Source organism: Punica granatum, chromosome 1 (genome assembly GCF_007655135.1).
Source record: "Punica granatum isolate Tunisia-2019 chromosome 1, ASM765513v2, whole genome shotgun sequence".
NCBI classification, from domain to species: domain Eukaryota; kingdom Viridiplantae; phylum Streptophyta; class Magnoliopsida; order Myrtales; family Lythraceae; genus Punica; species Punica granatum.
The window spans coordinates 9,420,843-9,445,780 of record NC_045127.1 but is presented as its reverse complement, the minus strand read 5'-3'; the positions used below and the strand labels follow the sequence as shown (position 1 = coordinate 9,445,780).

The 24,938-nt window shown below is 38.2% G+C and overlaps 5 protein-coding genes and 1 long non-coding RNA gene across 7 annotated transcripts; 2 read left to right on the top strand and 4 right to left on the bottom strand.

The window, feature by feature from the left end:
• The first annotated feature begins 5,957 nt into the window (after positions 1 to 5,957).
• On the top strand, positions 5,958 to 7,948 carry LOC116215549. Of its 2 annotated transcripts, none has more exons than XM_031551304.1 (3): positions 5,958 to 6,101; positions 6,661 to 7,080; positions 7,561 to 7,948. In XM_031551304.1, the coding sequence occupies exons 1-3, from the start codon at positions 6,060 to 6,062 to the stop codon at positions 7,735 to 7,737; spliced, it is 639 nt and encodes a 212-aa protein (XP_031407164.1). In that variant the 5' UTR covers positions 5,958 to 6,059; the 3' UTR covers positions 7,738 to 7,948. The 2 variants fall into 2 exon arrangements, with proteins under 2 accessions (XP_031407164.1, XP_031407156.1); XM_031551296.1 differs by having other exon boundaries at positions 7,501 to 7,948.
• Positions 7,949 to 8,084: 136 nt separating this feature from the next.
• LOC116215562 lies at positions 8,085 to 10,565 on the bottom strand. The gene is made up of 4 exons (XM_031551315.1): positions 10,399 to 10,565; positions 9,418 to 9,523; positions 9,091 to 9,129; positions 8,085 to 8,389 (listed from the first exon to the last, which is right to left on the bottom strand). Exons 1-3 carry the CDS (start codon positions 10,509 to 10,511, stop codon positions 9,115 to 9,117), a joined length of 234 nt encoding a protein of 77 aa, XP_031407175.1. The 5' UTR covers positions 10,512 to 10,565; the 3' UTR covers positions 8,085 to 8,389; positions 9,091 to 9,114.
• A 302-nt stretch (positions 10,566 to 10,867) lies between these two features.
• Positions 10,868 to 13,551, top strand: LOC116215529 (A-kinase anchor protein 17B). The gene is made up of 5 exons (XM_031551274.1): positions 10,868 to 11,522; positions 11,770 to 11,911; positions 12,459 to 12,615; positions 12,960 to 13,133; positions 13,328 to 13,551. The coding sequence occupies exons 1-5, from the start codon at positions 10,979 to 10,981 to the stop codon at positions 13,331 to 13,333; spliced, it is 1,023 nt and encodes a 340-aa protein (XP_031407134.1). The 5' UTR covers positions 10,868 to 10,978; the 3' UTR covers positions 13,334 to 13,551.
• A 489-nt stretch (positions 13,552 to 14,040) lies between these two features.
• LOC116202954 lies at positions 14,041 to 14,834 on the bottom strand. The gene is made up of 2 exons (XM_031534595.1): positions 14,797 to 14,834; positions 14,041 to 14,683 (listed from the first exon to the last, which is right to left on the bottom strand). The coding sequence occupies exons 1-2, from the start codon at positions 14,832 to 14,834 to the stop codon at positions 14,041 to 14,043; spliced, it is 681 nt and encodes a 226-aa protein (XP_031390455.1).
• Positions 14,835 to 15,333: 499 nt separating this feature from the next.
• Positions 15,334 to 20,820, bottom strand: LOC116215539 (GPN-loop GTPase QQT1). The gene is made up of 10 exons (XM_031551284.1): positions 20,208 to 20,820; positions 18,361 to 18,405; positions 18,187 to 18,266; positions 17,918 to 17,992; positions 17,456 to 17,559; positions 17,199 to 17,355; positions 17,019 to 17,106; positions 16,558 to 16,630; positions 16,319 to 16,449; positions 15,334 to 15,959 (listed from the first exon to the last, which is right to left on the bottom strand). The coding sequence occupies exons 1-10, from the start codon at positions 20,297 to 20,299 to the stop codon at positions 15,896 to 15,898; spliced, it is 909 nt and encodes a 302-aa protein (XP_031407144.1). The 5' UTR covers positions 20,300 to 20,820; the 3' UTR covers positions 15,334 to 15,895.
• LOC116215567 lies at positions 18,669 to 19,564 on the bottom strand. Its single transcript, XR_004158498.1, has 4 exons — positions 19,519 to 19,564; positions 19,348 to 19,427; positions 19,079 to 19,153; positions 18,669 to 18,724 (listed from the first exon to the last, which is right to left on the bottom strand). It is a non-coding gene; the product is annotated as an uncharacterized LOC116215567 (long non-coding RNA).
• Positions 20,821 to 24,938: the final 4,118 nt, after the last annotated feature.

Sequence of the window (24,938 nt, the reverse complement as noted above, 5' to 3'; positions counted from 1 at the left end):
GAATAAGATAGCCATTGGTGGCCTCTCATTCAGCAGTCTAAAAAGTAGAGATAGAGGATTTTACATGCTAGTTCTTGGAATTAATATTAATATATATATGTAGTCTGCTATATATTATATCATATCATAATGAATATCCATAATTATCGATATAATGACGACGATGATGATTACGCATTATATATAGGGCTTAGTTTTATACTTCTTTTTTCATTTTTATAAATTATGTACATTTTTTGGAAGACATATCTGTTTATCTATAAAAAAAGAATGATCATTTAATTGATTACTCTTGGCAAGGATTTCCATTATTAATTATGAGTCCTCAAAACTAGTTTTCACTAATGTTAGACTAATTTTGAATGGTGGATATAACTAATAAACTAATAATTTAATTAAATATTCATGTAAATGGATATAATTAATAATGTATTCAGGAACTTCTAATACAAATTTGATATTTGATATTTTAAGTTATTATCTATACAGTTATAAAAGCAGGGACAAATCGTCAAAATATGCCACATAAAATGAAGTAGGTCTCTACTTATATGACCTTTTAATTCACCCTCAATAAGAAGGTAACAAGAGGTGCAAAACGTACCACTAGCTCACCTCGGGAAGCCAAAAAGACATGCATCAGTGAAAGATCATAAGTACATATTTATAACTTACTTGTATAATTGGTGAATTGATTATTTAAGGTTTATTGGGGTTTTGTGTTTAGAAAAAATACCTATTTACAACTTTGTTTTCCATGAAAGAGAATATCGAAACTTGATGATGAAGTTCCTCATCAACTATCCAAAACAGAATTTATAAAGGTGTTTTCGAACCGTGATATTACTCGACATCTTTTTGAGGTGAGTAAATTATTATTCTATATTAACGGGAAGATAATTCTACATTAAGTAGAGACCTAATATTTGTTTAAGACGGTCGATGAATTTTCTATTATTGAGAGAAGATGCAGCAACATAATAATACACAAAATTTGGTATGTTTTATATTGTTATTTTTTATTGTCCAGAAGGAATAAACTATTTATTTGAGTCTCTTTTTTTTTTGAATTAGAGAGGATTGATAAGATTGTTGTTAGGGATAAAGTATTAAGGTTGCTTCACATCTCGAGGTTAAATATTGTATCTATAAATGGTTATTGATGACGATAAATAAATATCATATTGATAGAGACTACTACGAAACAAGTCTTATACTACTTAAATAATTGGCTTTTTTCATCAAGATTACCGGTTGTTTGATCGATTAAAGTAAAAAAAATCTAGCCCGCATATTTCGCTTGGGCCTTTCGCCTGATAGATATCATGTTCTTTTTTTTTTAGAAAATAATCTTTATAACGTTCTAGTTTTATACATTTATTTTCTTATAAAAATAATTATGATAATACTATAATACTAGCGTCCATATGTAATCCCATCACAACAATTAACTAAGAAGTGCCTACAAGTCCCATTTGGGCCCTAGGTGGCGAGTGCTGTTCTTTTTTCCACTTGCATGAGTTTCCATTTTGTCCCTCTTATATTTAAATATTTAAAACTATAAATTACAGTTAGTTGAGATGGTTGGTAGTGGCCCTATTTACCCTTTGATCAGAGGTTCGAGTCAAGCGATTGCACTTGCAAGGTTCTCCTTTATTTTAAAATTTTTTAATTGTTTTTAATTTTCAATTATTTTAAAAGAATTCATTTTTTTCTTGGCGTTTTTAAACCTATAGGGACAATGTTGCGAGTAATCCAATTGACCCGTCCACTCAACCGGCCCAAACCAATTATTCCAAGAAAATTTTTCCTAATATTTTTTCCCCAAATTTAGGTATATATTGCAAATTTATCTTTGTATAAATATGATTTTGTAAAATTAAAATTTTGAATATTTGGATACCGTTTCTCAACTTTATTGTGTTACTTGTGATATATATTACAGGATCTCTATACCAACAGTCACGTAACCATGATTTCCAAATTCAAATGCGAATTGTAATTGATGACTTTATTAATGATTCTAAATTTCAATTAAATAATTCTAGAATTCCTTGTAATTTATTATAATAATAATAAACAATAGTTAAACCGGTAGTTGAACCGGTTGTTCTCAACTTGTAATCATTTCATTTTTACCTTTCTCATAATTTTTAAAAAACTGATGCTTAAGATCGTCTAGAAACATTGTTATTGGTTGGTATTATTTCAAAATAACTTATTAAAACATGCTTCAATAATCATTCTTAATGAATAAGTCGATATTTCATCTACATACAATCTGTAACAAATATTACATGAGAAATTACAAATACTTATATATGTTACACAAATGAAAAAAAAAAGCCTCTAAAATGTATAACTTGATTATATTTTCACTCCTTTTCTTTTCATTTCTTTTTTTTAACATCTCCATCCCAATATTAATTAAGAGACAAAACTCTTACATATTTCTATATGTGATTTTGTCAACTATTGTATATACAATATCCTTCCCTTCTATTTAAAGAAACCTTCCTTTTAAGAATATATTCTAACATCTTATATCCATTTATACATACCAATATTTTAATGGGAAAATAGCCCCATATATATCACAGTTTTTACCTTATTTTCACTTTCTAGCACGTTTTTAAAAGTTGTCACGATCTAACACAATCATCATTTTATTCTTGGATCTAGCACACCATCAAACTCCGTCTAAAAATCGTTAAACACCGTTAAACTCCTCATTCTTCCTCCTCCTCCTCCTCCTTCACGACTTTGCCCTCTTTTCCTGCCATCCTCTCTTGAGCTTCCAGAGCTGTTGTCGATGTCGCCTTGCAACTGTTGAGCTCATCCTTGAGCTTGTTGAACTGTTTTGTTGTTGTTCGTGCTTCCCGAGCTCCCTGAGCGTGCTTCTCGTTACTGTTGAGCCTCTCTTCGAGCTGCTACTGAATGTTATTGCCCTCCCTTGTTCCCATTGCTCTACCGATGCTAGCCAATCACTTGTGCTTTTTCATCAAGTTTAGATACATTTTATGCTGCTGGAAAACCAATTTAATATGGAAGTAAATTTTGATATCTAACTTGTCGAAAATGAAGTCCAAGAGTCGAGAACCATTCAGAACAGTGACCCCGTTGTTTGAGTTTTTCCGTACAAAGATACTTGAAATCTGCAAGAGAAACTCGATTTTCTACCTGAAATCTGCAAGACAAAGACTCGATTTTCTAACCATACCAATGGTTGTCGACCTAACTAATACCTAGCCGATCAGTTGTTCAATTTCATCAGGAAATCCACGTACGACATTGCCACTTCTGGATCTATGTCTTTGATAGCATCAAGCAAAGCGTACAACTTTGCCACTTCTGGATCTATGTCTTTGAGCGCATCAAGTAGAGCGTCCATCTCCCTCCCTACTTTTGTAGCCCGCTTGTGAATGACCCTTAACCAGGCCATTATCTCTTTTGCCCGCTCTTGGGTTATCTCCTCTGCCTTGACTTTCCACGACCATTCCACGGCCTCCTCCAAGAACTTCTCAGCCTTTAGCGGTAGAGCATTCAAATCTTCATCTTCCGAATCGAGGGAAGGACGGTCTTGCTTTGGACTCTCACCTGCGTTCAAGATTCTTGACAGGTCACTCCTCTTTTCCTTGAGGAGGAGGAGGAGGAGGAAGAGGAAGAAGAAGAAGGAGTTTAACGGCATTTAACGGTTTTTAGACGGAGTTTAACGATGTGCTAGATCCGGATAAAATGGTGATTTGTGCTAGATCGTGACAACTTTTAAAACGTACTAGGAAGTGAAGTAGATAAAAACGTGCTATATGGGCTATTTCCCCTATTTTTAATTTATTTTTATTATTAATCATGTGTTTCAAATTGGATTAAAATTAATATATGGAAATACTTAAATTTTTATTAGTTACTAACATAGACGACATAACATATATAATATATATATATATGATCAATTTTATATCTAATGACTAATTTTTTTGATCCCACAGCATCGCCAAGTAATTGCCTAGTATTATTTTATAGCGGCATTAGTTACCTCTTAAGTGAATTAATAATTTATACCAGTATGGACTAGGTGTTTGAGGGAGCGAGGAATCACTCTAAAACTTTTGACGCTTATAATAATTTTACATATTATTTTTAAAGTTTTATGAAATTATTTATATTTATGCCTTAATTCGAATTTATGTTCTTATTTGCTAGCCTACCTTCTCAATCCAAATCTTCATTTGTCCCTTATTTATTAATATATATATATATATATATAGGCTAAAAATTTTCTTTTTTGGTGTGCACCACCTAATATGCGAAATCTTAAATGGGCCCGACTATTCTAGATTCAAGGTGGATTGAACCATTAAGAGGTTAAGTTCTCACATTGTATAAATTTTCTCTGCTTACAAGACTCAAATCTAAATTTCATTTAGGAAAAAAGGTATTGAACCAGTCTATGTTAGTTATTATAATTAGGTACGGTCTACCTCCAGTATGTAGCAGCCTAAAACTAATGCCCCACATTCACATAGACTAAAAAATAAATATATAATTTTTTCGATTACAAAAATAAATATATATTAATTTGCTGTAAAAGTGTGATTATGCTATTTTTTCATACAAAATGTGCCCCGTGTAACTAGTATAATGAATGGAAATTTAAAATAAAAGAGTACAAATAGTTTTCTTAGAGAGAGTCAGTTTTTCGTTGATTAATTCCCAAGTGAGCGTTTGTGTCATTGTACTATATTCTCTTTCTCGTGATTATGCTAATCATTATGTATCATAATCAGGAAGCTTATTAGCATTGCTCTTGTGTTTCGAGTATATTATAGATGGTTTATAGTATATAGTAAATCAAAGACTACGCCATGCAAATCGCACATTGTTCTTTTGTTTGGGACAATTAACACCCTTGTGGTTTGCTCCGTTAGACATAGGGGTTACGGTGTTAATTTTTTTTCAATTTTTAGTCATCAATATTTAGTCTTTTAATCATTTTGGTTTTAAATCTTTTTCTTTTATCATTCATATCTTCAACTTTCCATTTTATTTCATTTTAGTCCTATAAAGAAAATCGAAATGGAAGGAGTCCTCGGTCGATTCAGGATTGGTGACCCCGACCCCTCCACTGAGGTCGTCGGCGTCCTCCATGGGTACCGGTGACCCCGACCCCCTCCACCGAGGTCGCCGACGTCCTTTGTGGGTACCGGCGACCTCGGTGGAGGGGTCGGGGTCGCAGATTGACGGCCTCGACCCCTCATTCTCTTTCGATTTTCTTTATAGGACTAAAATAAAACAAAATGAAAAGTTGAGGATAGGAATGATAGAAGAAAAATATTTAGAACCAAAATGATTAAAAGGCTAAAGATTAAGGACTGAAAATGAAAAAAAAAATTACGCTGTAATCCCGTATGTCTAACAGAGCAAACTACAGGGGGACTAATTGTTCCAAACAAAAGAACATTGTGGATTTTGTCCCAATTCCAAACCACAATGGAGATTTTTATCTTTTTCCTTAGATAATTTATAATATTATTTCATTGACTCTCCCATTTCTTTTGATAATTAGTTTCCACATAAATCTTATTGATAAACCCTCAACTCATACTTTATTCCCCCTTCATGTTTCGTGTATTACATCATATACTTTAATCATCTAATAATATTTTTCATATTTTCCAAAATTCTTAATAGATTTTCTTTTAAATCGGTAATAGTAACCATAATTTTAATTTACTTGACAGTTGACATGCATTAGTAGAACCGTAGTGCTTACTCAACATTGTCTTTGGCTTCCCAAAGTCAAATCCTTTTGTTTTTCTTTCAATTATTATTATTATTCCCTTTTCATTTTACCGATTTTTATATTTTATTTATTGATTAAGTATCAGACACCTCTTTTTTATGTGAATTAAGTTATTTTTTAATTTACTGATAGGATACCTTTCAATCAATACGCATGCTGAGCTGAAGCTTGATGCCTGAGGTGGGAGAGTGGCCGATGAAGAGGAAGCAGATGTAAAGAGAACGAGGCCCAGCAGCAGACGTGTCTCCTCCGCGCAATGGTCGCTTCTGTGATTATGGCTTCAGCTTCACCAATTCGTGTAAGCTGTTTAATCTGATATCGTTCATCTTCTTTGATGGGCAATCGAGTTATTACTCAGTTGCCAAACTTTGAATATGTCGGCTCCGGTGCGCATTGTTTATCAGGAAGATATAAGGCTGACACTTGCTTAGAGGAGAGATTGTTAGTTGTTTTCATTCTTGGGATTGATCTGAGCTGAGGTTTGACGGGCTTATCGAGTTTGAGCTTGGCCACATTTGGCGGCACCGTTATTCGGCTTACCCGAGTTCGATTCCTGATGAAATCTAATACGTTTGAGCTCGATTCTAGAAGAAAGCAGAGAGTTTCAATCCGATTTTTTTTTTAATTGAATTGAACTTGAGCCTGGACTTGTTTGGCTTGGCTCGATTGCTGCTCTAGGGTCTACTCTGTAACACCGTAATTGAAGGGCTATAAGGCTAGCTTGCTGTGTGAAGTTTGTTTAGTGGGAAATGCCAGTGATCAAATTGGTCTCTTTTAAGGTTGTTCGTGCTATATTTTTTTGTAATCTTTTTGCACTTTTTTGAGTTGATGATGAGATACTCCTGCTTTCTTTTTAGATCAAGCTGTTCAAAGGCAGACCTTGTCAGCTCAGTGGGAGTGGATTGCGGCATTCTCGTCATGTAATAACTCCTCCGAGATGTTCTATGAGAGCATCCATGGCACAATTCGGTGAGCCAGAGAAACTCAAAGTACATTTAAATGTTGCGAGGGAGAGGTTGTGGGAGACTGTTCCGAACTCGGTCAAAGATTTTCCATGGAAAGAAGCAGAGGATAAGATACTTCACCGGCTTGTACTTTTGGGACATAAGGTGTTGAAGTGGTCAATCGTCAGTCTCTTTGTTTTCAGCTCCCTATCAGACTTTGTGTATGCAGTTGCCAAAAATAATGAGCTTATGATTCCCCTTGGCCTCTTCATTGGCTGTTTGATGGCCGACTTTCTGAAGGAGATATTTTTGGAATTCTTCAGCAACTCCGAGGTGCACTTGACTACTCTTCATATCAGTTATTTTTAGGTTCCATTCATTTGAGCTATTTGGTTTTGAACTCGGAAAATAATTCATGGAAATGAAGCTGCTGATATTAGGTTTATGGTGATAGAATCATACTTTTCCCGTTGTCTGTAATTCCGTTGTCATAAACACTTGGAAAATATACTTAGAAGATTATCTTAATGGTTCCCCCGTTTGGTTCTAGAGAAATAAGAAATTTTCCAGTTTGCCATTTGCACCAAGTAAATGAGGAAGATATGTGAGAGTACTCCTCACGGATAAAGGATATACGATAATCTTTCCATGTTAGTCATAACCAACCGGCATTAGCATGAGTTTTCCGGGAGTACCAAGATGATATCGCAGTTCTCTCTGCAGCATGTATAATGTGAATTTGCCTTTCAACAGGATAAAAGATATGATCTCCGGCACTTAACGACAACAGGTTTTATCTTTCTTCTTGTGAAGATTGCATCTGTATGTTTTGCTTTGCGAACACGGGTTTTTCTTCTGCATGTCTCCAATGGTGGGTTGATGCAAGTTTTGTGGCTGTGGAGAAATTCTTCAAGAGGAACGAGCACTGAAGAGAAATCATCGATACAGGAAGATGAGCAGCCTTCACTAGCTGTAGATGGTCAAGATTAAGACGAAGACCTTGGCAGAATTTGTTGTAGTTTCAATAGATTTTTCATCTTTTAACATTTTTTTGTATGTCTAGATTGGCTTGTACTGAAAATTGAGAAATTGCTCACCGAGCATTGCCAATGCAATGCTTAGGTGTAAATGTATGACACAAATTTGCATAACTTTTGGAACTTCATCATAGAATGAACTCGGTTGTCTGATCCTGACTTAATCAGTGATGTGGAGGTTAATGCAAATACCTGTGGATTATGTCGGGCTTACTGTAATCACAACAGACTAGTATTTTTCAAAGTTACAATTTTCACATTGAGTAATAATACGCATGTCGATTTTTGTTGTGATATTGCTTGAGGAACTCCAACTTGTGTCATAGAATAGTTCCAACTTCTGAGCACAACATTGTGTGACCGCGATAATCCGCTTTTATTGTTGATAGAGAGACAATTTGAAGTTTATAGAACTACTCAAGAGAGTAGATTTTACATCTATATACACAAATGAGATACATTCACAATCTTTCGATTTATAGGCCTCCCTCACATCATACTTTGATTACTCCACAGCCCAAATTTTGCCCATGATGCGCGTCCGATTCGGAAAAATGAAGAATTTGGTGGAGACGAGGTTTGAACATCCTACACTGATGGCATACCTGTATTAAGAGAACAGAAAGCAATTTAACGAAATTAAATTGATTTAGTTTGATTTGAGGAGATTAAGACAAAAGTAATTGGAAAAAAAGTAATGATTGTGTTTTGAATTAAGGAAAAAGTACTGAATAGTTGAAAGAATATAATGAATGTGTTGTTGAATTGAAAAAAAAATATTAAATAGTTAAGAGAATTTAGTATTAAAAAGTTCATTGTAATAATAAACAAGAAAAAGTATGAGAGAGAATTTGAAGAAAAAGATAAAAAAAATTAATGATTGTGTTGTTGAATTGAGGAAAAAGTAAAATTAAATTAAGTTAAGTTAATCTGATTCTTTTTTCGTCACAAGTAATGAATTAGTTTCCCCATCAGGAAATCATACTTGAGAGCTTACAAAGGGCAATGCCGGATTTTGCAGCAGTATCAACTCAAGAGAGACACTGAAGTAAAAACTCTTGGAGAGGATCCGTGGGATTAACGTTAAAAGACCACCTCAGACTACCAATCTTAGGATTAAATAGTTCACTTCATTTTGTGCTGCATACGCCCACTTGGAAAATATAAAATGGAAATTTTGAAGATATAAATGAGCATTCAGATTAGCCGGAGCATGAGTTTGCTAAGGAGTTCGATATTTCCACCATCCTAACTCCTAAAGCAGCAAAAAACCAGGATAAAATCAAAGAGGTAAACCGATACTTACCGCTAACAACTGCAAGCTGGATTGTCAGCTCATCTGCCACTGCTCCAACCAAAGCAAAGAGCAAAAGGGTCAAGAGAACAAAAATATATGAAATTGTTTTTAAAGGAAAAAGAGCAATGCGTCTGGATCCAGAGACAGCTACAAAGGTTGCAACAATGGCTAGACTTTTAATATTAGCTCGTAGCTGGAGCAAAGAGTCCTTAAGTTGGAAGAAGCAATTAACACAATATCGGTATATGATTGGCTCTGCAGCAGCTGCCAACTTGAGAAGCTATTTATTCCAAGCAAAAAAGAACCAGAAGAGTCAAGAGTTTGAACTGACAGAACCTTTAGGACTGGTTCGCCCTTATTGGGAGTCGCAGATTGCTTTGCAGCTGCCTGCATCTGGGCACGTGCAGCTCTTCCGGCAGCAGACTTATCGAATTCCTCTTGCCTAATTGTGATTCAAGTGCACTCCGATTAGTTCATGAAGAGAGAGGGAGAATCGTATATCCTATTTTGCTTTATCATCAGGCAAGAAATGGTCATGAAGCCATTAATGTGAATTTGCTAGGTGCACAATTACTTTGCAGCCAGTGTTAGGCGTCCAAACGAGGTATTTAAGATAAACAGCAGATTAAATAAGCTACAATTTTGAATTCAGAGGCAGATGCACGGAGGAATTACTTAACACGTATGCAGGCGACTTTGGGTTGAGTTATAGTAAGGTTAAAGAGAAGATTCTCAGACATTGAAAACAGAAAACTGATGCTGATTCTTCATCAACCACATCGGCTCATATCTTCAACTTAACGCAAACATGGCAAACAAAGAAACTTGATACGATCAGATACCAAAACTTGTTCTCCCAAGAACAGCCAATTTCTCAGATAAGGTCAGGACAAGCTCTTAAGCCCCATAAAATCCAGGAATCAATGGAAAAAGCAGCATGAATATGGGGTCCATAGCCAAATCAATCAATTACAGCCAGAAACAATTGCTTGAAAAATGCCGAGTTAAGCGTTTTAGGACGAGCTACAATATGACCAAACCAGAAAATTTTCTGCCTGGACGCTAGGTAGTCAGATTATCGACAATCATGAAAGAAACTATTCAAGCTCAAAATGATAGTAAAATGTCAGGTTTCCATGGAAACCGGAACGGATTCGATCGCGTAACACTAAGAAGCTCAAGCAAGAAAAACCTAATTCCGGAAGCTCGGGGAGGTGGAAAGCGTGAAAGAGATGACGACAAATTCCCAAAAGAACAGCGAAATAGGAGCGGAGATTGAGAGGGAGAGATGAGATGAGATGGAGGATAAAGCTTTGCCTTTTCTCAGCGGCCTCGGCGGCTTTGGCCCGGGCATCGGCGGAGGCCAGCCTCTCTTCCTCCCGCCGCTCCTCCTTACTCCCCCCGTCGAAGCAGGCGCACAACCACCCCATCTCCCTGTACCCTTCACGCCGGTAGCTCCGTATCCCCTTGATCCCATAACCCCCGGCATGCCGTGTATATATGTATATGCCTTCAAGTTTTGACTTTGACGTGCACCATATCTTTCAAACTTAGATGGACCGGGTGCATCGGCTCTCTTAATCACTAGTCTGGGGCCCGCCTGATTTTGGGCTCACGCTATTCCACGGGACAGGATCATCAACTTTGAGATGTAGTCCTCTTCTCAGTTATCAATTTGACCTACTATTGTCTGCACCGGGTGCATGCACTCTCTGTCCCAGTGGGTCCCATTATGAATGAAAGGAGTATACACCAAGGTGCATACAACTCCTACGTTTTGTACTCTGTATCTCCCAATCCACTGTAAAGAGCAGCGACTCGAAGCGACTGCTGCAATCACTCCGATCAGCGGCCGTGCGACTGAACTCCTCTCCTCCAAGAAGCTCGGTGGCCGGAAATGGGCTCCGCCGACCGCTTCGACTCTGTCTCCCCGATCGAGCCTCTCGACATAGAGAATGGCCTCACGCTGCTCCCCCGAGTGAGGCTCAACCTCGCCGTCCACCCGGCCAGCCCCGCCCAGACGAAGCCCGTCGACGACTGGCAGCTCAAGCGCGCTCTGCTCGACTACCTGAAGAACTCCCTCTCCGTCTCGCTCGCCGTCCCCGAGGAGGACGTCGACGTCAGACGCTTGAAGGACCTTAAGAAGCGGAAGCGCGACGAGCCCCTCGCCAGCGGCTCGCTCGTGATCCGCGACCTGGGGTTCCTGAAGGAGACCAAGAGGTCCAGCTTCGACGAGGATGAGGCCACCAAGGAAGGCGCGGTCAGGATTCTGGAGAAGAAGTACACGGAGTGGAGGAAGTATCTAGTCGGGAAGATGGACGGACTGGAGCTGAACTTCGGAGGGGTGAAGTTCAAGTTGAGTGCTTCCTTGCCGGCTTCGGACGATTTCGAGGGAATGAAGAAGGAATGGGAGGAGCATTTCGCATTTAGCAACAGAGGAGGTTCTTTTGATTCATTTCGCATTTCGCGTATTGCATTTACTAACATTAGATGGTAGAAATTGTCCTGATGATTGAATTAGGCATCTTGGGAACGTGATTATTGCTTCGCAGAAAGTGTTTCCATCACTAAAAGTTGAATCTTTGTCGGATGCTCGGTCGATCAGTTTCTGGAAGGATATTGGTTTCGTATGCACATTTGAGGGAATGGTGGGAGTGTTTGAGAAGTTAACCAGCTTTCGGTATGCAGGGTACTCCAGAGGAGGGAGAAGAGAGACCGATACAATTGTGTTGAGGGGGGTTCCATCGAGGTGGTTTGCTGAGCCAAGGGTGTCATCGAAGCCATCGATGTTGGTCACACATACTATCTTCTCTACATTCGGCAGTATAAGGTAGTTATCATTGTTGTATGTCAAGGTCGATTCTATTTTTAAAATCCTTCCTTTCCAAAGTTTCAAATAGTAGTTTGTTGATGTTGAATTTTTAGTCATTGTTGGTCAGCTTTAATGCTGTTCTCATTGAGCAGCATAGTGAGATTCCTGCATTTTGATCTGAAGAATCTGTTAGTTGGCCATGGATGTGTATTATGTGTGTTGTCGGTGCCTTCTTAGCAGATGCTTTTAAACATCAAGGGCATTTAGTACGATTGCCAAGCTTAAAGCACCATGTCTTCATTTCTTTGGCTGAAATATCTTTTGCAATCTCTGAAACTTTGGAACATTGAACAGGTGTTGATACTCTGTGTTAGTGTGAAATTGGCGATCACTCTGATCAAAACTATTGGAAGTTTTACCTGCACAAAGTTATAGCAGTTAACATCTCTCGGTGGCTCGTTATTTGTGGGTTTCCTTTTATGATGTCTTATCCATTCTAGGCATAACCACTCCAACTGGAGTCCTTAGTATTAATAAAGTGTATTTCTTTTCTTGCATTGGATAGGAATATTAGTGTTGCAGAAGACAATGACTTTGGTCAGGACAAAGACGAGGATGCGGGCTTAGTATCAGGTCTTCATTGCAAGATTGTGGTTCAATTCGAGAAATTCAAGGACTTCCATAATGTTCTAAGAGTTCTGTGTGGCCGTTCAATGCAAAAGGTCAGGACTTGATTGTCGATTTCCCAGAAAAGAGCGAAAGTTGATCTCTTCCATTTAGGAACTTGTGGCACATTTTATTGGTGGCCCCTTCAGTACTTGACAAATGGCATGATATGGAGGTCAATTACATCAAAAAACAATGACCTTGCAACTTACTAAAATTTCCTACCTTTAGGACCGTCACTTCAATTTACCAAGATTTCACCTTTAAGACAATCACTTCAAGTTTGTACGTGATCATATGAATGCGATATGGATCTGGTGTTGCTGGTCATTGGGAAATATATGTGTAGTTTTGACTTTTTTCAGATTTTACACAAGAACTAACCTCCATTTCCATGCAGCAAGGATCACGACTGAGAGCAGATTATGAGGTCTCTTGGGACAAGGATGACTTCTTCCGGAGCTCCAGAAGTCAAAACCAAGACAAACCTTTGGAACAACATGACAGAGGTGAAGCACCGAGACGTCATGTTTCTCGTTACAGGCCCGAACATTCTTGGCCAAAGAGATTTAAGGTTGGTATCAATATTCTGATGCCAAAATGCGCTTTCATGTATTTGTTTATTCCACTTGCACTCAAGCATCTCTGGTTTCAATGATTTATATGCTCTAAATCAGTTTATCGGCAAAAATAAGTTTCTGCTGGTACATATTTTCTCCTGCCACTGTTGTTTTTCTTCTGAAAGTAGCCTTTCATACTTGAATGCAGGAATGACATGCAGTGTTTGTGTATCCATTGATTTTCTCGAGGATGTGGACACTGTGAATCTCAGCCTGGAGTTTATTCTTACACATGTAGCCCTGTAATAGCTTTCTGGCCCGTTCTGCCATGAGAGAGCTCAAATTGTTTGGCAAGTATTCTGAATATTTTCAAGTTACAAATGTAGAGAACTTCTCCATGTATGATCAACAGTCCTGCATGCTTCTGAACTTTCCTTGCTCTCTGTTTGCCCCATGTGATTGACTGTATTTATCCGCAAAATCAGTATAGACAGCAAATGAACGCGCTGTTTTCGACAAAACATCCTTCTTTGCAGACTTTTTCAAGGTCAGTAGAGATTGGTTTACCAATTGATAATTTTCACATGTACATCTCTGGCCTTAGGCCGAACTACTTGGTATTGATCCACAGAAATGGAAAGTGAAGTGAAAAACAAATTTCTTCGCACAACTCCATTCCACATTTTTCCACGATGGAGGAATTAAAGAAGAAACTATACATCATACATCTATCAACACTTTTGACATATCAAAAACTCGTACAAACGTCTGATTTTGATAGACCTGGGGGGAAAGGAATGTATTCTCTCTATCATGGGAGCCTTGAGAGGAACCTGGAAGATGTTGACTCTGGAAGCAGTGTACTATGAAGAAAGAAAGAAGGGAATGAGGCAAGATCAGCTTCTCACTCTCTCTCTCTGTTTACTGATTCTTCTTCTTTGAGTTCCTCAAGTTTGATCGACTTGGTCTTAATGCAGGGATTGCATACCAAGCAGCAGAGCTGCAGAGAATTGCAACGGTCCTCCCGAAAAAAGCCAACGATATCAGAATAAGAATCAGAACTGCTGCTATATAAGAACTGGGCTTCACATACAATAATCTGCTCTTTTGACTCCCTTTGGCCCCCGCTTTTGCTTCGATGGCTTCTTCAGTGGCTTCTGAAGAGTCCTCCGCTTTTTCCAAGCGGTGGGTCAGAATCACATGCCTGTCTCTGGCGCAATCACCTCTCTTCGTTTCCTCTTGGTTATTCCTACTCTTCGCCTTAACTACGATAGGCACGAGATCATCCGAGCTCGCGTAGACGAACCAGACTAGCGTCACTTCCGGATGCTTGGATCTTATCTTCTGCCTCCTCTCTTCGAGGTCTGCCAAAAGCAAGGTGAACTTGTCAAGCCCAGAACTCGAGTACGGGTTCTCACGAGGAGAACGACTCATCTGTCTTTTCGGCATAATGGAAGGAGTCGTCCTATTCTTCCATAGCCTATCATCGTCGTCATCATCTTCTCCTTTGCCGTAGCTGGAGCCACAAAAGAGAGACCTGAACATTAGCTGAAGAAGAGAAGACCTGAAGAGATAGACGCTAAGTTAGTCAAGCTGCAGACTCTGCAAGCAAAGGAATGTCTTTTTGTTTTTATGGGCAAAGACTTTAGCATCCGAGGGATTCTGCGTAGCTTTCACTTCATGGAGAGGAAGCAGACACCATCATCAATGTCCATTTGCAATCACAGGAGAGGCACATGATTCTAGTATAAAAATTGAAAATAAACTGACTAGGTGCCATTAGTGAAAAGTGAATTCATGACTTTTTTATTTCGGATCAACACCTTGTGCCACTGTGTTAAAACCCCTTCCTCATCCATGGCCTTTTTCCATGAAAACTTTGAGTTATGTCCACAAATCTCGTAAAAAAGGGAATTGGACGAGCGAACATTAATGCTTGCGGGATTCCAACAGCGTAACTATGCGGACAGTTTGATCGAATCCACTCGAATAGTATTTAACTTCCCAGCATAATCATACATTAAACTGTTTCATAATCTTAATGGAATTTATGCCGGTCAAGTCAAATCACATGACTAAGTCAACGACGCTGCAGCCTGGTATATCAACGAGACGTCGTTATCTGCTTGGTATTGTCCTCTGGTATGCTCATATCATCCAATTATAAGAAACGAATGGAACAACGTTTATATGACGAACAACAGTAAACCTCGGTTGCTCCAACATATGAGCTTGCAATTCGCTTTGTTTATATAGATGGACCAGCCATCATTGGTACATAGAACGGCAATCACTTTCACAAAAAGGAAAGAATTTTGAAGTTGAGGCTTCATAGCCTTGCCGGCTCCTTTGCAAGAAACAGTCAATTTCTCGCATCGGAAAGGTCCATATAAAGCCTTCGAGATTGAAACCAACTATAGTGAAGAGATTCCACAAACATCAAACTTTTCAAAACCGACTCCACCTTCCCGCGAGCCACAATTTCAATTTCTTTTGGTGATGTAAGGATTTAAATATAACAATCCCAATAACAGAGAGATAAAAACGGGGGTTGGTGATATACCGATCAATTTACAAGACACTGCTCTCAAGTCAAGTTATAAGGTTGAAGTTGGTGAAAGGAAGCCTCTTTTGTCTACTACCCACCCCTCTCCTTGACTGTCTTCAAGCACTTCAGAACAATGTAGCATTGGCTTGATCAGAACTTTCTATTGGGCAGAGTACGATGAAACAGTCGAAACAGAGCCTGAGAATACGGGCACTTCAATAGGGGCTTTCAGTTGTCACCGTCGTCGAAGTTCCCATCATCCTTGACGTACTTCTCTTGCACTGCTGCAACTGTAAAGCCACTTTGTCAAGGAAAACATGAGAGACACCAGGGATCTTTAAGACATAAAGACAGACATACATTAAGTACCTATAAATAATATTGTGAGCCGATAAAATACTTGCCCTTCCATATACAAAGCAAGATTTGCTTTATTCAAACCAATTCCAAGACACATGCAGATTTTTTGTTAAACAGAGCCAGTCATCTCTATATGAACATGAAACAAATAAAAAACTTTCAAAAGTGTCAAATTTCGAGTTTTGCATGAAACGCCGTGTACAGAGCATAAAATGATAAAGACATCTTTCTGGAATTTATATGTGAATTATAAGGCGCAGATGAGATAGAAAACTGCAATTAAAAGGATATCTGTAGTAGTCCCAGTCTACAGGCCTAACAGCAATCTTGCTGAATTCCACAGCACTCGGTTCGACGCCAGCAAATATATACCCATTGCTCTTATCGATCAGCTTCACAAGATTCGCCACACTCTCCTTATCCTGGCATGCATTTTCAAACTTACATTATGAACAGCAATCGATGACCATGGATGTGCAAAAGGACAAAAAGGAATAATTTGAAAGATATAGATAAAAATGTTTCCAGACCTGAATGTCCAAGGTTGTGAAGTCGACAAGACTATAATCTTCTACCACCTCGCACAACTCTTTTGTGAGCTTCCTGAAAGAAAAATCAGCAAAATAGCGCATATCAAGCAATATGTCCAAGTAGAATTACAAATGCATGGAGTAGAGAAATATACATCAAATCAAGGAGATAATGAAAGACTATTCCCTACTTATTTAAGGGACAGAGAGAGATCAATCATTTGAACAAGACTTAAAGAAAATAAAGAAATATTTCAATGTTATTTCATATTTCTGCAAACATGAAGCCAATAAATCACGTATGACCGGGAGAAACAAAATTTTTTTAGATCCCCGTCACTTGAGACATTAAATTCATTAAAGATAATATAATCTTGAATTGTTGCCTAAACTAGTCCCATCAGCACAGGCAAACATAGATTCCTCAAGCATGCCACTATGGAATTCACAACATATCGCACCTGTACTTTGCAGACCGAGGATCTTGGTCTAGATGGTACTGTAAATAGGACAAGTCTTGCACATCCGTGTAGAAATCAAGATTAAAAGCTGCAAGATAATCAGCCGTAGATGAGTCTGAGTTTTCTTAGGACAAATAGAATCAATCTCCAAGTTCAAACTAATAAACAATGTAACCCCACCTAGCTTTCCGTAGCTCTCAATCAGATCAATCTTGGATAGAACATTAATGTGTGGGAGTTCCAAATGTAACATTGTTGATAACGAGAGAAGCAAAGCACTAATATATTTTCCTGGATCACTGCATAGATGGGCATCGACTAAATGTACAGCAGTCAACTGCACAGTTGAAGAAAAGTTGGTTTATTAAGAGCTATATAATATAGCAAACGTGTAAATTAAAATCGGGCATGCAATAATGCACAGATAATAGTCATACCCGGAGGTTCAACTTCTTTATTAGTTTCTCAATAACTCTCTTGGCATTGGCGTGAAGAAAAAATAGTTCCACCTGGCCAGGAAAATCAAAAAGCAGATAGTGATCTGCAAAGTAAATTAAAGGGTCAGGTAACTAGAGTGATGAATAAGTGAAAAAGAGCAAAAGTCAGATCTTCAGGGGAGTTATGAGGAGGAAGTGAGTGAGACAAGTAACACAGTGTTAACAGATTTATTTAGTGCAACCTTAAACTCTAATGTCAGTGTTTGCCAGCAAAAGAAAATTTTACTGATACATGAGAAGCTCATCAATGAATAGATGGCCGTGAGATAGATAAAGGCATATGAGACCCCACCAATTAGTAAATATTCACTCAATGGAACAATCTAAAGAAATGCATCCATCCACAAATGTTTGTGCCGTTATGCACATATTCAAGTCATCTAGGGGCAAGCATGTACAAACCTTTTACAAGAGGTTTCAGCTTAGATTCCAACCAGTCGATATTCTTTTCTAGATAATCCATGCAGTATACGAGGCCTGGTTTTACAGATGGAACAAATATATTAACAAATTTGCACCATAATGGAATTAACAAGACTTAGTAAGAGCTCCCTAACAGTTCAGACATTGATCGCATTAACAAGGAAATATTTGTCTTTTTTCAGTGCCTCAGCTCATCATCTTGAATGAAAATTTCTCTGAAGATAAATACAAGAGAAGGGCAGGCTCACCTCCATTAGGACCAAGAGAGTGCTCGGACATAACATCACTCAACTTAATCAGTTCCTCTATGTTCACAGCACACTCATAACTATATTTATTAAGGAAACTCAACATAGATTACACTTTTTTACTTGAACAGGATTAGGGACTCATTACTCCAAAATTAACATTGACAAGGATACGGCAATATATCATTGGCAGGATCCAAGTTGACAACAGCAACTTTTCTGCATCAACAGAAAGCAAAATCATATCAACAATATTGAACAAATTAAATGAGCATTGGCATATCCTGAAGACTAATATCGAATGGAACGAGTTTATCAAATCATAATCAATCAAAATGTCTCCTTTATTCATTGCACTTGTCACCATTGCAAGGTAACCAAATATGTCATGAACAATTGAAAGTTATAGCTAGAAGGGGGCACAATGCACATTATGCATTACGCGAAAACTCAAAAAGCAAACAGAGATTCGGAAAAAGGCCAGCGTGAAGAAAAAATAGTTCCACCTGGCCAGGAAAATCAAAAAGCAGATAGTGATCTGCAAAGTAAATTAAAGGGTCAGGTAACTAGAGTGATGAATAAGTGAAAAAGAGCAAAAGTCAGATCTTCAGGGGAGTTATGAGGAGGAAGTGAGTGAGACAAGTAACACAGTGTTAACAGATTTATTTAGTGCAACCTTAAACTCTAATGTCAGTGTTTGCCAGCAAGAAATTTTACTGATACATGAGAAGCTCATCAATGAATAGATGGCCGTGAGATAGATAAAGGCATATGAGACCCCACCAATTAGTAAATATTCACTCAATGGAACAATCTAAAGAAATGCATCCATCCACAAATGTTTGTGCCGTTATGCACATATTCAGTCATCTAGGGGCAAGCATGTACAAACCTTTTACAAGAGGTTTCAGCTTAGATTCCAACCAGTCGATATTCTTTTCTAGATAATCCATGCAGTATACGAGGCCTGGTTTTACAGATGGAACAAATATATTAACAAATTTGCACCATAATGGAATTAACAAGACTTAGTAAGAGCTCCCTAACAGTTCAGACATTGATCGCATTAACAAGGAAATATTTGTCTTTTTTCAGTGCCTCAGCTCATCATCTTGAATGAAAATTTCTCTGAAGATAAATACAAGAGAAGGGCAGGCTCACCTCCATTAGGACCAAGAGAGTGCTCGGACATAACATCACTCAACTTAATCAGTTCCTCTATGTTCACAGCACACTCATAACTATATTTATTAAGGAAACTCAACATAGATTACACTTTTTTACTTGAACAGATTAGGGACTCATTACTCCAAATTAACATGACAAGGATACGGCAATATATCATTGGCAGGATCCAAGTTGACAACAGCAACTTTTCGCATCAACAGAAAGCAAAATCATATCAACAATATTGAACAAATTAAATGAGCATGGCTATCCTGAAGACTAAATCGAATGGAACGAGTTTATCAAATCATAATCAATCAAAATGTCTCCTTTATTCATTGCACTTGTCACCATTGCAAGGTAACCAAATATGTCATGAACAATTGAAAGTTATAGCTAGAAGGGGGCACAATGCACATTATGCATTACGCGAAAACTCAAAAAGCAAACAGAGATTCGGAAAAAGGCCAGTCTACTGCGTACTGTCATTATCAAGATCAACCATTTACCGCAAAAACATTCCTTGACAGTTGCTACCCTGCCCTTCATCAGCACCAAACATTTCTGGACTATCCTAACAATTTCACATATGCTTCCAAATAAAACAGAGATTAAATCCCTTCAACTATTGCTCTCATTAAAAGGACCATTTTCCATGAAAAATTCATTCTTCCCTCTCCATTCGTCAGTATCAGTGACATATAAGGTCTTGGCTGAATCATGATCGCCCAACAAGCCTCTGTCAACGATCACTCTCCACCACGTAAATTCAAAAACTCAATGACAAAGCCTGTTTCAAGCAGATATTGAAGATCAACAGATAAACCTAAGCTAGCGGGAGAAGAGAGATGGACCTTCCAATGAGCTGGAGGAATTGGGACATGCCATTACAGTAGGTGGTCTTGCCGGACCCCGGTGGACCAATCACCACCTGCCCGAACACCATCCCTCCTCCTCTTCTTCCGCGTGCAGAGACAAGAGCTTCCCCTTCTTGAGTTCGGGTTCCAATTAAAACTGCCGGTCCCGAGCAGTTACCAGCCTATAGAAATCACAGCTCGACGAGATTAAGCTCCAATCTTTATCGCACTGTGCCCCATCCACCGGCAGAGACAGCGTGGCAGACGGAGAGCGAGGGAGAGTATATAGGGCTTCAGAGAGGGTCTGACAGTCGCCGGTGGACTCCTTCTCGCCCCCTTCTCGACGGATTAATCCGCCGGAGACTGCTGAACGTACCGGTCCGTACGGTTTCCAATTGGGCCAATTTTTACGTTGGACCGGACTAAACCATGCTAATTGGCTGGTCTTCCATCGAAGTATATCGGGTCACGTCAGTAAAAATGGATGGAAAATGTCGCGGACGACAAATGTGAAAAGTGAATCAAAGTTCGTGATTTTTTGGCAACAATTAAAGTTCGTGCTAAGTGTAAAAAAGTGGTAGTGTTTGCGATTTTCTAGGTCATTAATTCAAAAATAAATGTATAGTCCTAAAAAAGAAGAAATCCAAAAGTTATGACATGAATTGGTATTTTTATAAAATAAAATAATAATTTGATCAAATAAATCAAAGGTAAATTCTATAATGAAACATTAAATTATATTATATGGTGGAACGATAGTTTTTTTCTAATCTTTTTAATATTAAAAACAACATTTTGACCCATAAATCTTTCAATGACTTCACAAATTCATCGGGTCACATATAAAATACTATAAAGTTGGCGGGTCACTTACGCGTCGATGGCATGCCGCTAACGTATATATAAATTAAAACCCAATTTGCATGCGGATGATGTGTCATTAGCTTATCTGACTTATATTAGATCAGTTTTCTTTAAAGATCGATTTTTAGGGCTAAATATGATTGATACACGTGGTGGAAAGATTTGAGAACAGTAATATAGTATTATAGCAAAAATTATGAAATGAAAATATAAAGAATTAGAAATACTAGTGTAAAATGCGTAAATAATGGACAGATGAGATCAATATTCGGTAAGATATAATGGCTAAAACTAATGCTTCATCATGAACACAAGTTGGGGTTCTATCAGATGGGGTTAAGTGTATATTTTCTCAACAAATAGGATTAAGTGTCATTTTTCTAAATTTCGAGGGAGGTGAGTACATTTTACTTTAAGAAATAGTATTTCTTTCTAGCATGCATAGTTGCTTGACATGTGGCTACAGAAGACCAGCATTTGTCAACAACAATAGCAATGGGTTGGGTTAAGACGGTTACCTCAATGTCTGGACTCGCTTTGCCTACTAGCCCGTTGCCTATTACTTTCTCCTTTCAAAATAGGACACTCAACACCCTTATCTTTGTCGAACTGATAGTTTATTTTGCATGTTGTGCGATATACTGATGTGGCACCTCTTTAAAAAAAATAAACAATTAAAAGTCTAGAAATTTAAAAAAATAAAAATAAAGGGATGCGAAGGAGGAAAATGGTGGTGAGGCTTTCCCACCAACGACCCACCCCCCAAGCGAGGTCACTAAAGGCATCGCTGACCTTCGGCAACCTCACTTTGGGGATGGATCGTCAGGGAGGGAGCCCCCTCCACCGATTTCATTAAAATTTATTTAGCTTTTATTGTTTAATAGATAGCATATTGAAAGTTTAGGATTAATTACTAAGGGATACAAAAAAATTTTAAAGGTGTAACACTTTAGTACAAAAAGAATTTTTGGTAACGATTTAATACAAAATCTTTCAATTTGTTACAATTGACTGTACTATGTCATATGATCATCTAACGCCGTTACTACTTGCTGACGCAACAGATAACACGTCCTATTGCATCGGACGTGGCACTAAACATACTTTAAAAAATTCATTGTTTCATTAATATAAATATAATATATAAAATAAAATAAAATAAAAAAGATTATCTCTCACCTCTCTTCTTCCCTATCATCTCTTTCCCCTCTCAGTCCAGATCCTATTTCTCCCATGGTAGTCTACTCGTCAACCGTAGAGCTTCCCGCTGGTTGCTGAAAGCTCGTTCCAACTGGAGCCCTTTCTCTTTCCTCTACCTCCTCGTTTTGTTGTCTTCTTTATATAGATATATACACGTGGACTGAATCAATGGTGGGGCCACCTCGCCCCCACCCCAGATATCTCTCTCCTCTGATCTATCTCTTTCCCCTCTGCTCACATTGTTGATTTATCATAGCAGAGAGACCTCAGCTCTCAAGTTCTGATGGTTTGAACGGCCCCAATAACCGCACATTCAGCGACCCCACCCCCACCCTAAGTCGCCTGGGCTCAGATCCCGACAGCTACTTAGGTCGGGTGTTGGGGCGCCCCATCCTCGATTCGCTTGGGAAAAAAAAAAAGAGTGAAGGAGGGAGAAAAAGCTAGAGGACTTCGACGTCTGATGACCAACAACTTGCCAGAAAAAGAACGAGCTTCTAATGATCCGCTGGAGAGAGCATGAGAAGAGAAGGGGAGACTAGGAGAGGGGAGAGAGAGGCTGATAAGAGAAAGGAGAGATTTTTTTTAATTTAATTTGATTTTTATTTGATTTAGATTTACATTGTTTAAATTAAAATTTAATAAATTGTTACTGTATTTTAAAATTGTGCTATGTCAGAAGTGTTTTTGACATGTCAGTAAAACAAATTGTAACGACAATAGTGGACAAATGATGGAGTGTAGCTGATTGCAACAAATTTGAACGTTCTTGTACCAAATTGTTACTAAAAATTCTTTTTGTATCAAAGTGTTACACTTTTAAAATTTTTTGTAACCCTTGAGTAACTAACCCAATGTAAACTTTTCATTGATATCATCTTATTTTGTAGCAATATGTTTCGAGAAAATGTAAATTCAAATTATGAGTAAAAGAAACTGATAAAGAGTTCAAAAAAAAAAAAGAAAGAAAGAAGATAACAGAGGAGGCAAAGTTAGGAATTGAACGAGAGGCTTTATATCAGATACTTTAGTTCATGGATGGTAACTCTTTTATGTTTTTATTATTTTTAAAAAAATTTTGCTAGGTAAACATCATAACTTTATTAGTAAAAGGCAATGCTACAGAGGATAACTCTCAAATACATAGAGGGAAACAAAATTTGATCTATTGCCAAATTGGCATAGATCATGGGCTTGAGGATTTAAAGTGCGGGAGATCCAAGTACATTGCCACTCCAAGAAGTAAGAGAGAAGTTTCAAAATGTCTAGGATGATATTTCTAATTTTCCAAGGAACGTTTCCCGAATTACGCAAAGCATTAACTCCTACTAAAGCATCACTAACTAGCCAAATTTTCGAACAGTTGGAGTTGAGGGCCAGTGCGATAGCAAGAAGGATCGCTTGTACTTCTGCTTGGAGTGGGGTTGCTGGCAAGATTGAGGTGTACCATGATTGAAGAATTTCTCCATTATAGGATTGGGCTACCCAGCAACAATAGCATTAAAGCCTCTCCATCTTGTATCAGTGTGTATCTTCCACCATCCTAGTAAGGGGGGTTATAAAATAGAGGGTGTAACATTCATTAGGCCCTGGTCAGTATGGTTGGGAGGTTGGAGAGCATCCCCATTTGCAAGCATGATGGAATCAGCAAGGGAGTAGCTTGTGAAATCTGGTGGAGCATCACGGTTGTTTGTGCTGGTGCTAGGAGCTGGGTGAAAATATTTGGGGTAGTCGGGACGAAGGGGATTGCGATGGGCCTTTCCTCTTGAGTGCTCATCGTATGATCTTCAAATCCGTTGTAGCACAAAAGCAATGTCAGCTTTAGCACTACAAATAGACATTTGTTCCTCAGATTCCACTAAGTATTAAGAACAATGATTCCATAACATGTGAAAGATATAGGATCAATACGATTACACAATAGAAGCGTAGGGGCCAAATAATGAAAGTTACAATATCAACAGGGCAACAGAAATGGAAATTATCATAAATGAAATGCCATGGTGATTCCCTCCATATGACACAATAAAATATGCATTCACCATAGAGGTATGCAAAATTATCGGAACCGGTTTGACAAAGTGGGCATGTATTTTCTCTTTGGGAAAACCAAGGGATGCATTCAGTCATAAATCTCCATAGATGGATTTTCAGTCATTCATGCACTTTCAAGCTCCATAGACACTTCCAATCAATAGAAGAATGTGTGTTGAACCTATGCTTTTGATCTAGCAAATAGTAAGATTTAATAGTTTGTAATCCCAAGGTAGTGGGTGTCTAAATCACAGAATCAACAGCAAGATGGATATTAAGGTTGCGACGCACATTCTCTATCAAAAATGTTAATTACAAATGGGACACTCCATCTTCTCAGATGGAAAAGCATTAAGTCGCGTACCTTGGTGTCGTGATCCATTTGAATAGCAAATGCTAAAATAGGTTTGAAGTTAGGCATACTTGGGATCCAAGGGTCATTTCATGTGAAAATGGTGGCTCCATTTCCAATGGCAAGGCAAGTACCTACCAGGAAGGTATCTGACATTAGGAGTAATCGGTTCCGGGTACCCTGTATTTTTTCACGATACTCGGACCCATCCTGTAAGGGACATGTTCCAAGAATTTAGAACCGCACTCTACCATGTTGAATCTTGGAACCGGAACCTATAT